Source organism: Myotis myotis, unplaced genomic scaffold (genome assembly GCF_014108235.1).
Source record: "Myotis myotis isolate mMyoMyo1 unplaced genomic scaffold, mMyoMyo1.p scaffold_m19_p_1, whole genome shotgun sequence".
Classification (NCBI taxonomy): domain Eukaryota; kingdom Metazoa; phylum Chordata; class Mammalia; order Chiroptera; family Vespertilionidae; genus Myotis; species Myotis myotis.
In genome coordinates, this window is record NW_023416313.1 from 134,395,951 (window position 1) to 134,411,353 (window position 15,403).

Below are 15,403 nucleotides of genomic sequence, written 5' to 3' on the forward strand. Positions count from 1 at the left end.
GAAAAGACTGAAGGATGCAAAGGTGTTTAACCTGGGAATGAGAAAATAGTGCTAGTTTCTGCTCTTGCCTGCCTGTGCTCTGATCCTAAAAGTTTTTACCTTACAAGCTCCTTTCATGTAGTTCACAACCTGATCATGATCAAGCTTAGCAATCCAACCCAAGTCCCATCCTTATCACTTGGTGGGAATGAAATTAATTCAAAGCCATAAGCATATTATTCATTATGCCTGGAGTAGATTCCAAACACCAATGTACACACCAAACATCACTTCTTTCCTTCCTTCCTTCCTTCCTTCCTTCCTTCCTTCCTTCCTTCCTTCCTTCCTTCCTTCCTTCCTTCCTTCCTTCCTGCTGTATTGCAAGTCTTTGCTTTAGTGTTTCAAACGTATTTTATTTTACCAATTCCGTTGGCCCATTTGGCTAAAGTCCATATCCTAACCTTATTCTCATGCATAATTTATTTAGTTCTCAAGAGCTGGGCCCCTCACCGATGTACCAGATACTAGCTGGGGTCAAATCAATGAAAATCTTATACTATACTATCAACCACAAGGATCAATAAAGTCCAAAGCCTCCTGCTGCTAGGCCTTGACCATCTATGCATATCCTTGCAAATCAAAACTAGCCTAATTTAGTCAGAACCCCTAGAAATGGTGTAATGGCGAATTTTATATGAAAACCTAACTGGGCCACAGGATGCCCAGATATTTAATTACACACCATTTCTGGGTGTGTCTGTGACAATGTTTCTGGGTGAGATTACACTGGAATCAGTAGACTTTAGTAAAACAGATTTCTCTCCCCAATGTGGGTAGGTCTCATCCAATCCATTGGAGGCCTGAATAGAATAAATGGCTGAGCAAGAAATAATTTCTACTCTCCGACACTGTTTAAACTGTGATATTGGATCTATTGCCTATAGACTTGAACTAGAACTTACATCAACTGCTCTTCTGGTTCTCAGCCCTTCAGGCTCAGAATGGAAATACAGCATTGGCTCTCTTGAGTATCCAGCTTGCCCATTGCAGATTTTGGACTTCACAGCCTCCATAATCACATAAATGGCTATCTGAAGTACTGTAGCTCACCCTAAGGTTGGCCCTAAAAGCTAATCAACAGCCAATCCTGATGTCTGACCTGGATCCAACTGTATCTTTAAGACTAGCCTGTATGACTTAGGATATTATTGGTCACATAGATGTTTGAATATATTTGAAACAATATAATTTATCAGTCAAATGCTCTGAAACCAATGCCTGTACCAATGGGTAGACATTAAGAGGAAATGAATATTTGGTTAAATTGAAAATTAGTCACAGATACAATTTCTCAATTTAGTGGGTAGTTTAAGTAGGTAGCTTCTGGGTCCTATGAAACTTATGATCCCAGAAAAATTAGTGGGGGGAAAAAAGAGTTTCTAGCTTTATCTTCTAATTACAGATATTTCAAAAATTTGAATTAGAATATGCAAGCATTGGTGAGCCAAGAAAAATGACAAAGAAGAAAGAACAAATGTGAGATAATAAGACAATTCCTCAATCAAACAAGTGCTAATTATAAAAATTTTAATTCATCCTATGAAAGACTTTAAGGCTATCAAGTCTCCATATGAAACAGAAAAAGATACAAGAGGATTTGAATAAATAACAGTGTAAGTGTTCATTTGAAAAAAGATAAGATTTTAATAAGACCAGTTCAAGTAACTGATTTTAACATGATTTGAAAAATAAAGTTAGTAAATGTATCAAAATCAAAAAGTTATCACAGAATTTGAAGATTTCCAGTTGCTACAAAGAATGGGACTAATGAAGTGATCTGGCATGATACAGAAGACATAGTTAGAAAATATCTGGTGCTAAATAAGTTTTAAAATTAAGGTAAAATGTCTGTGATACTCCTGAAAGCTCAAAATCACTAGCTAATATTAATTGAGTGTAATGACCTGGGTTGATTTCTGGGTTCTCTGTTCTTTTCCATTGGCCTATATGCCTGTTCTTATGCCAGTACCAGGCTATTTTGATTACAATAGTATAACTTGATATCCAGTATTGTGATCCCTCCTGCTTTGTTCTTTCTCAAGATTGCTGCAACTATTCTGTGTCTTTTTGGTTCCGTATAAATTTCTGGAGTATTTGTCCCAGATCTGTGAAATATGCCAAAATATGTATTTTACTAGTGATTGAATTGACTCTATGCCAGGGGTGGGCAACCTCTGGCACGAGTGCCAAACATGGCATGCCAGTAACTTCTGCTGGCATGCGAAACCCTCTCTTATAATCTTCCATTTACAATTTTTGTGAACATTTGAATGACTTAAATGTTAAATTATAAGGAACTGGCAAGACACTTGATGTTATTTTATTTACATAAAGTCTTTTGAAAAGAAACTGGAAGTCTATAAGAGGGATGTGGATGGTGAGAGATTTAGATATTTCCCAAACCTCAAGAGGCACATCAAAGACCTCCCAAAAGATGACAGAACAGACTGTCAAAGCCTTCAAAAGCTGTTTTTAAACATCATCGAGTCAACTACTGAGCAGTTCTTCTCAAGATTTGTGAAATTCAGAGAACTGGAAGAGACAGAAAAATTCATGAGGTTTCCAGCAGCATGAAACTAGAGGAACTAAACTTACAAATGTTTTCATGGATAGACATGGTTGACTTTGAAATGCAGTTGAATGAATTTCAGAGTAGCTCAATTTGGAAGCAGAAATTTATTGACCTTAGAGTTGACTTGGAAAACATTGAAAAAAAGCGATTAGAGACAGGAGTACCAGAGAGGTGTCGAAAACAAACTATTGAGGACTTGGAATGCCATTCCAGAAAATTTTTTCTGTTTAAAAAACTTTACAACAGCATCACTCTCCATGTCGATGTTTTCATCCACATACTCTTGTGAATCTTTGTTCTCAGTGATGAATTTTGTTAAGTCTCGTAATAGGAGTAGCCTGACAGATGAAAGTAGTAGCTCGTGCATATCTCTGAAGGTCACAAAATATAAACCTGATGTAAAATCTGTCATCAGTGATGCAGCAGAAAAAGTCCCACTGATAATATCAAACGGAGTCATAAAGTTTTGTCAGACTATCAGTGTACATGTGTACATTAAAAAATAAATGTATTTTTCATCATCATAAATTGTGTTTTTCTTGTTCGAATGAATTTTATTATTTCTTCAAGGTTCTTCACATTCGTACACCTTAAGAGATACAAGTAGGTGTAACATGTTCTCAAAAAATTAGGGTTGGCATGCAGAAGAATTCTGAGTCAGAGATTTTGCTGGTTTTGGCACGCATTCACAAAAAGATTGCCCACCCCTGCTCTATACATTGCTTTGGGTAGTATGGACATTTTAATGATATTAATTCTTCTAATCCATGAACACAGTATATGCTTCCACTTGTTTATATCTTCATCTATCTATTTTTTCAACATCCTATCCTGAAACACCAACCAGAAAGAATATATACATCCCTATGTTCATAGCAGTATTATTTACAATAGCTAAGATCTGGGAACAGCCTAAGTGCCTATCAGTAGATGAGTGGCTTAACAAACTGTGGTACATTTACACATTGGAATTCTATGCAGCTATAAAAAAAGGGGGGGGTGGATGTCTTACCCTTTCAGACAGCATGGAGGGGCCTAGAAATTATTATGCTAAGTAAAATAAGTCAGTCAGAGAAAAGCAAGTATCACATGATCTCAGGAGAAATCCAATGAGCAAACTAAACTGATGAATAAAATAGAACCAGCAGCATGGAAACATGGAACAGACTGAGGAATCTCAGAGGGAAGGGGGAGGGGGCAGGATTAGATTAACCAAAGAACTTATATGTATATGTGCATTGCCCATGGCCACAGACAATAGGGTGGTGAAGGCTTGGGCAGGTCAGGAACCGGGTAGAGGAGGGCAATGGGGAAAAAACAGGGGGATATATATATATATAATACTCTCAACAATAAAGATTAAAAAATAAACAAGTGATTAAAAAAATCAAATGTTTTACTTTATACTATAACTAGAGGCCCAGTGCACAAAAATTTGTGCACTCGGGAGGGTCCCTCAGCCCAGCCTATGCCCTCTTGCAGTCTGGGGCCCCTCGGAGGATGTCCACCTGCTGGCTTAGGCCTGCTCCCTGGGGGACCAGGCCCAGCTGGCAGTCAGACATCCTACTGGCAGCCCGGGAGCCCTCGGGGGAGCAGAGGGGAGCAGGCCTAAGCTGCAGTTGGACATCTTTAGCATTGCTGAAAAGGCAGGAGAGGCTCCCACCACCACCGCTGCACTGGCAGCAGTCAGCCTGGCTTGTGGCTGAGCAGAGCTCCCTCTGTGAGAGCACACTGACCACCAGGGGGCAGCTCCTGCATTGAGTGTCTGCCCCCTGGTGGTCAGTGTGTGTCACAGTGACCAGTCATTCCCAGTCGTTCTGCTGTTAGGGTCAGTTTGCCTATTACCCTTTTATTATATAGGATTATTTCCAAGCACATTAAACTAGTTTTGGCTATCTCTTCAACAATATATTGAATGATCCTAGATCAGGGGTGGGCAAACTTTTTTACTCGAGGGCCACAATGGGTTCTTAAACTGGACTGGAGGGCCAGAACAAAAGCATTGATGGAGTGTTTGTGTGAACTAATATAAATTCAAAGTAAACATCATTACATAAAAGGGTACTGTCTTTTTTTTTTTTTTTTTAGTTTTATTCATTCCAAACGGGCCGGATCCGGCCCACGGGCCGTAGTTTGCCCATGGCTGTCCTAGATTAAACACACTTGGTAGAGAACAATGGTAAAAACATTTGCCCATCTTGAAAGTTTAAGGACTTTTTCTGATTCTAATCTAAAGATAAATGTCATATCTGCACATCTAGATAGGATGAAATAATTTGTGGCAGAACAATGCTCTAGCCAAGAATAAGCCAGATAAACTAAAAAATCATCTGAAGGCTGCTGCCGTAACAATGACCAAGTGACTAAGCTCTGAGGAGGGGCTAACTGGAGAGAGGTGATTTGAAGATCTGCAGTCATTTCCCAGCTGAGTTTTAAAGACTGAGACATGGGCCAGGGCAAAGAAAGCAGGCTTTGGACACACAGAGGACTCCTGTGGAGGACAGAGAAATTCTAAGTTTTTGGCACTCATACTGGACTGAAGTGGCAAAATTGGAGATTTGAGAATTGTCTCCACTTCAAATAATTTGCAAAATCCCAAAACTGCATGGGGCTTGAAGTTACAGCTAAGTCCTAAAACCCCTGAAAAGAATAATGGAGTGTCCCACAATTTTACAATGTTGAGGAGACAAACACTGGAATACAGGATCTGCTAGGACTGGTGGATACACAGCTCTCAGTTTGAGAAGGAAAAAAGTGCTAGGGCAAACCTCAAGGAGACCAAGACTTACCAAAACATCACCATGGAAGTATGTATGGAAGATACTAGAGCACTTTAGATAGTGATAGACATGAACTAATAGAAAATATTGTATAAAGTAGGAGAGAAAAGGGACAAGTGGTTGGTTAGGTGATAACCGTAAGCAGGCAAGAAAACATGTGAACTAGTGCAGAAATAGAGATTGTTCTTAAATGGATGCATGTAGAAAAAAAGAAATAAATTAGAAAAGTTAGAACTATGAGTGCAAATGTAGTTGGCTGGTGGGTGAAATGGCGACAAGAAGAGCCCATTTGCCCATCTGGAAGGAGAAGGAAATATCTGAGAAGAAAGAAAAGATAAAATAGCCCTCTAGAGCCATGGTCGGCAAACCGCGGCTCGCGAGCCACATGCGGCTCTTTGGCCCTTTGAGGGTGGCTCTTCCACAAAATACCACGTGCGGGCGCGCATGTACAGTGCGATTGAAACTTCGTGGCCCATGCGCAGAAGTTGGTATTTTGTGGAAGAGCTGGTATTTTGTGGAAGAGCCACACTCAAGGGGCCAAAAGAGCCACATGTGGCTCGTGAGCCGCAGTTTGCTGACCCTGGCTCTAGAGGACTATTTTATCTTTTCTTTTCTTTTTTAAAATATATTTTATTGATTTTTTACAGAGAGGAAGGGAGAGGGATAGAGAGTTAGAAACATCGATGAGAGAGAAACATCAATCAGCTGCCTTCTGCACACCCCCAACTGGGTGTACATGCCCTTGACCGGAATCGAACCTGGGACCTTTTAGTCCGCAGGCCGATGCTCTATCCACTGAGCCAAACCAGTTAGGGCTATTTTATCTTTTCTTGCCGACCACTGCTCTAGAGGGAAGAGTGAATGGACTAACAAAAAAGCTGAAGACTGTCAGGTAACATCAGGGTATACTTGAAGAACAGCGGTCATAAATTTAAGGTAAGTTCAGTTTGCAAATTTATGTGATATTGTCCTGCCATATAAATACATGAAGGCATACAACAGGCATAGAAAGTTAAATGTTTAAGGCTTAAGCTTTGCTGGGTGAGTAGGACAAAGGAAGAGAGGGCCAAGAGAAATAAGCTCATATTATATTTAAGTTGGTGATAATTATGGTGAGCCATGAAATATAAGCTAGATAAAGAGGGAAGTGAGGACATAAGAAGCTTCAGGGATAGGAAAATATGTGGGGTAATAGAAATAGGTGCCAGTTGAAAAGTTTCCAGAGTCATAGTTCTAGAGTAAGTGAGCTGGAAAGATATAAGTAGTGGTCAGAAACTGGCTTGCAATGGAGACTGATGATAACCAGGTATAGAATGTGACCATAAGGGGGGATGGCAGAAGTAGCGCAGAAAACATGATGACTGGAGAAGAGAAATTCAAGATGAGAGGCTGGGATATTAAAAAAATCATCTACAGGGAGGAGAAAATGGCAGAGGTATAAACGGATATGTCCTGTGCCTTGTCCTGGAGCAGGTAAGGGTGAGCAGCTGAAACGGGTAACATACACCCCGAATAGACAGAGGATATTCAGCTGAGAGACTGTCTGCAGCTGGGAAAGACCGAGAACTCCCAGAAAAAAAACGACGGTTGGAGACTGCGGCTGAAACCTCTCCCTGTACGCCAGCTCAGCAGCAGAGACCGCGCCATCTTGAGTGGCAGTTACTGGCATACAGAGATCACCTACTAACCTGGAAACAAGGGATCTCAAGCAGTGTGACTACGTGAACTCAGACAAGCACTGCTTCTTCTCATGGAAAGGTTAGACTTCCCCTAAAGGTGCGGTTTGCAATTCAGGTTGGAGAGAGGACTGCGTGCGCACACGCGGGACAAAATCTGCACCCCACAGAGTCCGCAGCCTTTGGGACCAGCGTGACCCGTGAGTGGGGAAGGGGCCCCATAGGGCTGCTGGCAGAAGGGAACGCTAAAAATAAGCCCATAGCTGGACTGGATGTAAAAAAAGCAGCCTCGGATTTTGCCAGTGTGCCGGCTGCTTGGTGCCAGGGGCAAGTGGGCGCACAGAGACTGCGCACAGACCTGGAAGGTGGAGGCTTGCGAATTCGCACAACATATCAGGCTCTTGTTACAGTTCCCCTTAGATCCGTGCATTTGATTATTAAACCCAGTGCATGGGATTCCCCAGTTGGGGTCATTGACAGAGCCTGTAGGGGAAAGTTCTTTTTGGGGAGCCTAGGAAACAGAGCGGACAGTAACGATTAAAGAACCAGCTCTTGGCAGTGGACTTTCCCAAACCAGTTTCAAGTACCATAGAGAAAATAAACCCTACTGATAGAGAAGACTTATAGCCTCGGAGGTCAATCCAGACACACTGCCACCCAGAGGCAGAGCCACGAACTGTCTCTTCTGTAAATACAAATAAAGGCAGTCTGGTAAACAAATACAACCTGTCTTAAAATCAAAACTGTGGTTTATGGCACGGAGGGACAGTGTATCGCAGGGAAATTCAACCCTCTCCTGAATGCCTGGCAGGACTAAGGCGTGCCAAAAGGAAGAGTACAAGATCTGAAGCACCTTCACTACTGCACATTTTTATCTTTTTTTTTTAATTCTTTTTTCACCATTTCATTAAGAACCTATTTTATATTTTTTAATTTTTTATCACCTGATTTTACCTTTTTAATTACTACATTTTTTTAAACCAGTATTATTGCTATCATTTTACCATTTTTTCAAGTGTCATTTTATTTATTTTTATTTTTTTCTTTATTTTATTTTGGGATTAGTTTTCTACACTCTATTTTCATCTCTCCTTTAGCATCATTTCTCTCTATCTCACCTTTACCCATAAGCCAAAACTCTCTTCCTCACTTTTCCCCTTTTGTTGTCCTGTTCCTCTTACCCTATTCCTACTTTAGATTTTCCCTATTCCTTCTTTTTACCCACTCTAAATTTCACCCTACTTATATATCTAATTTCCAATCCCATGCTCTAAATCCATATACACCTCTCTCTTATCTTTGTTCACTATCCAATTTTTTTTTTCTCTCTCTCTCTGTCGTTTTGCTAGTGTTTGCTTGATTTTGAGTATATTGGGTTTTTTATGCTTGTTTGGGAGATTGTTTTGTTTTTCATTTTCATTTTTCTGTTTTGCTTATTTTTTCTTTCTCTGGTTATTTTTGTGCGTCTGTTTTCCCTTGCCTCGCTTGATATTAGTGGTTGTTTGTAGTTTGCATTAATCTCCAGGGATCTGCTGCTGGAATTCGTTGAGATTAGTTGCGGTTCTATTAGAGTTTTCTCCCCATACAAATAGCCTCTTCCCCACCTCTATTTCATTCTCTCTCTCTTTTTTTTTTCTTTTTCTTCTTTCCCTTTTCCCAATCTCATTTCGGCACTCTTTTTGTTTTTTCTTTTTCTCTTTAATCTTTTTATCTTTTTTTTCTTTATCCCCTAATTCTCTTCGCTCGGGTGGTCACCTTTATTTGGGGTTATTAATATTGTGAATACATTTATGTTCAGTGCCTTGTACATTGTGCCTTGTTGTGTTGTATTTTGTGCCTTTAAATCAATGCAGCAGAGAGAGAACTACATAACCAAACACCTGGAGAAGAGAGATCATGGTGAAACAAGAACCAACCCACATATGAAAGAAAAACAGGCATCATCAGAAAAGGAAGTAAACGAAATGGAGGCAATGGAGGCAAGCAACCTGTCAGAGAAAGAATTCAGAGAAATGGCCATAAGGTGGATGAAAAGAATGAAAGACAAATTCAACGATATATGTAGGAACCAAGAGGAAATGAAGAAAAACCAAGAAGAAATGAAAAATGACATCACTGCTATAAAGAACTCAATAGACAGCATCAACAGTAGACTAGAAGAAGCAGAGGACCGCATCAGCGAGCTAGAAGATAAGGTAGGAAAAAATACCCAAACAGAACAGCTTCTAGAAAAAAAAATTAAAAAGCAGGAGGAAAGCCTAAGAGAACTCTGGGACAACGCTAAACGAAACAACATCCGAATAATAGGGGTGCCAGAAAGAGAGGAAACTGAGCAAGGAATAGAAAACCTGTTTGAAAAAATAGTAACAGAAAATTTCCCTGATCTAGGGAAGAAAAAACTCACACAAATCCAAGAAGCTCACAGAGTCCCAAACAAAATGAACCTGAAAAGACTGACGCCAAGGCACATAATAATTAAATTGGCAAACACCAACGACAAAGCAAGAATCTTAAAAGCAGCCAGAGAGAGACAGAAAGTTACCTACAAAGGATCCCTCATCAGAATAGCGACGGATTTCTCAACAGAAACACATCAGGCAAGAAGGGAATGGAATGAAATATACAAAGTCATGCAAAGGAAGGGTCTGAATCCAAGAATACTGTACCCAGCGAGGCTATCAATCAAAATTGAAGGTCAAATCAGGAGCTTCACAGACAAAACGGTCTACGGGAGTTTATTACAACCAAGCCAGCAATGCAAGAAATGCTAAAGGGTCTGCTGTAAATAGAAAAAACAGGAAACAAAGAAGGAATGCAGCGGTAAAGAACAAAAATGGCGACTAACAAGTTTCTATCAATAATAACTTTAAATGTAAATGGATTAAATTCCCCAGTCAAAAGGCATAGGGTAAATGAGTGGATAAGAAAACATGACCCATATATCTGCTGTCTACAGGAAACCCACCTCAGAAAAAAAGACGCACACAGACTGATGGTGAAGGGGTGGAAAAAGGTTTTTCAGGCCAATGGAAGTGAAAAAAAAAGCCGGGGTAGCAATACTTACATCTGACAAATTAGATCACAAAGTGAAGGACATAAAAAGGGATAAAGAAGGCCACTTCATAATACTAAAGGGAGCAGTCCAACAAGAAGAAATAACTCTGGTAAATATATATGCACCCAATACAGGAGCACCCAAATACGTAAGAAATCTTCTGGAGGAGGTCAAGGGAGAGATTGACAGCAATACAATCATAGTAGGGGACCTTAACACCCCATTATCTCCACTGGACAAATCCTCTAAACAGAAACTCAGCAAAAAAAAATCAATCCTAAATGACTCACTAGATCAGATGGAATTAATTGACATCTTCAGAACATTTCACCCCAAAGCCACAGAATATACATTCTCAAGTGCACATTTGTCATCTTCAAAGATAGACCATATATTGGGTCACAGACAAAGTCTCTTCAAATTCAAGAAAATTGAAATCATATCAACCATCTTCTCAGACCACAAAGGCATAAAACTGGAAATCAACTACAACAAAAACAATCCAGAAAAATCAAACACATGGAGACTAAATAGCATGGTATTAAACAACGACTGGGTTACGAGTGAGATCAAAGAAGAAATAAAAAACATCATGGCAACAAACGACAATGAAAACACAACAATCCAAAACCTATGGGACACAGCAAAAGCAGTCTTGAGAGGGAAGTTCATAGCTCTACAAGCCTACTGCAAGAAACAAGAAACAATGAGAATAAATGAACTAACTCTACAACTCGAAGAGTTAGAAAGAGAGCAACAAAAAAAGCCCACTGTTAGCAGAAGGAAGGAAATAACAAAGATCAGAGCAGAGATAAACGACATAGAGACCAAAAAAACAATACAAAAGATCAACAAAACCAAGAGCTGGTTCTTTGAAAGGATAAACAAGATTGATACATCTCTAGCCAGGCTCACCAGGAAACAAAGAGAGAGGACCCAAATAAACAAAATCAGAAATGAAAGAGGAGAAATAACAACAGACCCCATAGAAATACAAAGGATTGTTAGAAAATACTATGAACAATCCTACTCCAACACACTAGACAACCTGGAGGAAATAGACATATTCCTAGAAAAATACAACCTTCCAAAACTTAATCAGGAAGAATCTAAAAATCTCAGTAGGCCAATAACTATGGAGGAAATCGAAGCAGTAATCAAAAAGCTTCCAGCAAACAAAAGCCCGGGGCCAGATGGCTTCACAGGGGAGTTTTACCAAACAATCAAGGAAGACCTAAAACCTATCCTCCTCAGACTATGTCAAAAGCTCCAAGAGGAAGGAACACTTCCCAGCTCATTCTATGAAGCCAGCATCACCCTAATACCAAAACCAGATAAAGACAATACAATGAAAGAGAATTATAGGCCAATATCCCTCATGAACACAGATGCCAAAATCCTCAACAAAATCCTAGCAAATCGGATCCAGCAGTACATCAAAAAGATCATACACCATGACCAAGTAGGATTTATCCCAGGGATGCAAGGATGGTACAATATCCACAAATCAATAAATGTGATACATCACATAAACAAATTGAGAGAGAAAAAAACCACACAGTCATATCAATTGATGCGGAAAAAGCATTTGACAAAATCCAACACCCTTTCTTGATAAAAACTCTCAGCAAGATAGGAATTGAGGGATCATACCTCAACATAATAAAAGCCATATATGACAAACCCACAGCCAACATCATAATCAATGGGCAAAAACTAAAACCATTCCCCCTAAAAACAGGAACAAGACAGGGATGCCCCCTCTCACCACTCCTGTTCAACATAGTACTGGAAGTACTAGCCGTTGCGATTAGACAAGAAGAAGAAATAAAAGACATCCAGATTGGAAAAGAAGAAGTAAAACTGTCCTTATTTGCAGATGACATGACACTGTACATAGAGAATCCTAAAGACTCCATCAAAAAATTATTAGACTGAAATGAATTCAGCACTGTAGCAGGATACAAAATTAATGCTAAGAAATCCATGGCATTTCTTTACACCAATAGTGAACTTACAGAAAGTGAAACTATAGAAGCAATCCCATTTACTATTGCACCAAAAAAATTAAAATACCTAGGAATAAACTTAACTAAGGAGGTAAAAGACTTATATGCTGAAAACTACAGGACACTGAAAAAAGAGATAGAGGAAGACATAAACAGATGGAAGAACATACCGTGTTCATGGATTGGTAGAATCAACATCATCAAAATGTCCATACTACCCAATCCAATCTATAGATTCAATGCAATCCCCATTAAATTACCAACGGCATATTTCACAAATCTAGAACGAACGTTCCAAAAATTCATCTGGAATAAAAAAAGACCCCGAATAGCTGCAGCAATCCTGAGAAAGAAGAACAAAGTAGGTGGGATCTCAATACCAGATATCAAACTGTATTACAAAGCCATTGTTCTTAAAACAGCTTGGTACTGGCACAAGAACAGACATATAGATCAATGGAATAGAATAGAGACCCCAGAAATCGACCCAAACCACTATGCCCAATTAATATTCGACAAAGGAGGCAAGAGCATACAATGGAGTCAAGATAGTCTCTTCAATAAATGGTGTTGGGAAAATTGGACAGATACATGCAAAAAGATGAAACTAGACCACCAACTCACACCATACACAAAAATAAACTCAAAATGGATAAAAGAGTTAAACGTAAGACGGGAAACAATAAAAATACTAGAGGAATCCACAGGCAGCGAAATCGCAAACATATGCCGAAGGAATTTCTTCTCTGATAATGCTCCTAGGGCAATGGAAACTAAAGAGAAAATAAACAAATGGGACTACATCAAAATAAAAAGCTTTTGCACAGCAAAGGAAACCATCAACAAAACAACAAGAAGACCCACTACATGGGAGAACATATTTGCCAATGATACCACTGATAAGGGTTTAATTTCCAACATTTACAGGGATCTCATGAAATTTAACAAAAGGAAGATAAACAATCCAATAAAAAAATGGGCAATGGACCTAGATAGACACTTTTCAAAAGAGGACATACTGAAGGCCGAAAGACATATGAAAACGTGCTCAAAGTCACTAATTATACGAGAGATGCAAATCAAAACGACAATGCGTTATCATCTCACACCTGTCAGAATGGCTATCATCAACAAATCAACAAACAACAAGTGTTGGAGAGGATGTGGAGAAAAAGGAACCCTTCTGCACTGCTGGTTGGAATGCAGACTGGTGCAGCCACTGTGGAGAACAGTATGGAGCTACCTCAAAAAACTAAAAATGGAACTCCCATTTGACCCAGTGATCCCACTACTAGGAATATATCCCAAGAAACCAGAAATGCCAATCAGAAAGGATATATGCACCCCTGTGTTCATAGCAGCACAATTCACCATAGCTAAGATTTGGAAACAGCCTAAGTGCCCATCAGCAGATGAGTTGATTAGAAAACTGTGGTATATCTACACAATGGAATACTATGCTGCAGTAAAAAAAAAAAAAAGGAACTCTTGCCTTTTGCAACAGCATGGATGGAACTGGAGAGCATTATGCTAAGTGAAATAAGCCAGTCAGAGAAAGATAAATACCACATGATCTCACTCATTTGTGGATTATAGAGAACAACATAGACTAATGAAAAGGGACAGATCCAAAGACTGAGAAACAGCGATCAGGCTATCAATCCCCAGAAGGAAAGTAGGGGAGGGCGGGGGTAAGGGGAACAGATCAACCGAAGGACTTGTATACATGTATATAAGCCAAACCAATGGACATGGACAACAGGGGGATGGGAGCATGAGTGTGCAGAGTGGGGTGGGGGGGGGTAGGTTGGGGGTTAATGGGGGGGATGAGGACACATTTGTAATACCTTAATTAATAATTAAAAAAAAGAAAAAAATCATCTACATAGGTAGTTAAATCATCAAGAATTATGACAAGAATTATGAAGAGACAGAAAAAGACATCCTAAATTTTTAAGAAATGAAGAGACATAGGAGTGTGCACATGAGTTCAACAGGAGAAAGTACAGGTGGTACAATCTGATGCATGAGCTTTGGAGCTGGAGGAGTTTAGAGAAGAAAACAAAACAATGTTCTAAAAACACCAACGAGCAGCCTTCATGCCACTGGAATAACTGCAGGAGGGAATACCACCACTGCCTGACAGGCCTGCAGCGGGAGCAGGAGCCGCAGGGAGGCAATCAGGTTTCAGGTAGAGCTGGAAGATGTAAGTGATATTCAGAAAAGAGTACACAAATAATTTGATTCATTTATCAATATTTACTAAAAGGCACTGAATTAGGCACTGGGAATAAAAGAGTAATAAAGATATAATCTCAGCCCTCACAAAACTGCGACTCAAATAAGAAGTCAATCTCATGTTCGAGTGATTACATTAAAGAACATAATTATAGTTATATAACAAGCTAACAGAAATGAGGATGCATGTATTTGAAAACTGATATAACAAAAGATGTGATTAATATATCTATCGTGATATTAATTATATGGTAATAACTGTGTTGAATTAAGAATATGTGGGAAAAGTCATTTTTTTAATGGTAAAGGACAGGGAAACAGTAAGTAGATGCTTTTGCAGATACGTGCAGTTACCTGAGACAAAGCGGCATCGCGTTCTTCTATCACTGCGTTCATTTCTTCTGCAGTTATTCTCTTTTCACATGCCTTGGTCTTGTAGATCCTATCCACAATTATAGCTCCATTCTTCTCAATAGCCATCCCTGTGTCTGCATTGTTTATTCTGTTCAGTAATTCCTGTAATGTCTACCAACACCATTATATGTTAGTCAGACATGAAGTTTTAATATATTTTATTTAATATAGGGTTTTAATTAATAGGCACATGTGAATTGTAAATTGACTGAGTGAAGTTATTGAATTTTCATATCGCAGCAAAGATGTACATTATTAGTGTGTCAATTCTTCTTTTTCCCACATCTTAGTTCTTGAAACCCACTCAATTGAACTTAAGCCTCTAAGATATAAGACTGACATCCAGAAATCTCCTCAGAGAATGGCTTACCATGTCATTTTCTTCAGGGTTAATATTTTCTAGCCTAGAAAAAAGGGACACAGAAAGCCTGATCAGTAGCATTTCCTTAGTGCAGCAAAATGAGTTCACTTTTTAAATCTTTAGAACCTCAAGTAATTTCATTCGACTAGTCTTTAGAGTCAACCATGACACTGAACATATTAAAGTGCCACCTGCTCGCCTCCATCTTTCAATAATGCTCCATATCTCCTGCACTGACTTTAGACTGTTAAGTTATTAA

At 39.3% G+C, this 15,403-nt stretch overlaps 1 protein-coding gene across 8 annotated transcripts in view; it reads right to left on the reverse strand.

Annotated features, from left to right (window-relative positions):
* MIPOL1 (mirror-image polydactyly 1) overlaps positions 1-15,403 on the reverse strand; it is a 365,567-nt gene that overhangs the window by 245,543 nt on the left and 104,621 nt on the right. For all 8 annotated transcript variants that reach the window (XM_036352921.1, XM_036352910.1, XM_036352890.1 and 5 more), the window contains 2 exons: positions 15,154-15,187; positions 14,724-14,894 (listed from right to left, as the gene is read on the reverse strand). In XM_036352921.1, the coding sequence (XP_036208814.1) occupies positions 14,724-14,894; positions 15,154-15,187 (205 nt within the window). The remainder of the gene's footprint in view (positions 1-14,723; positions 14,895-15,153; positions 15,188-15,403) is intronic.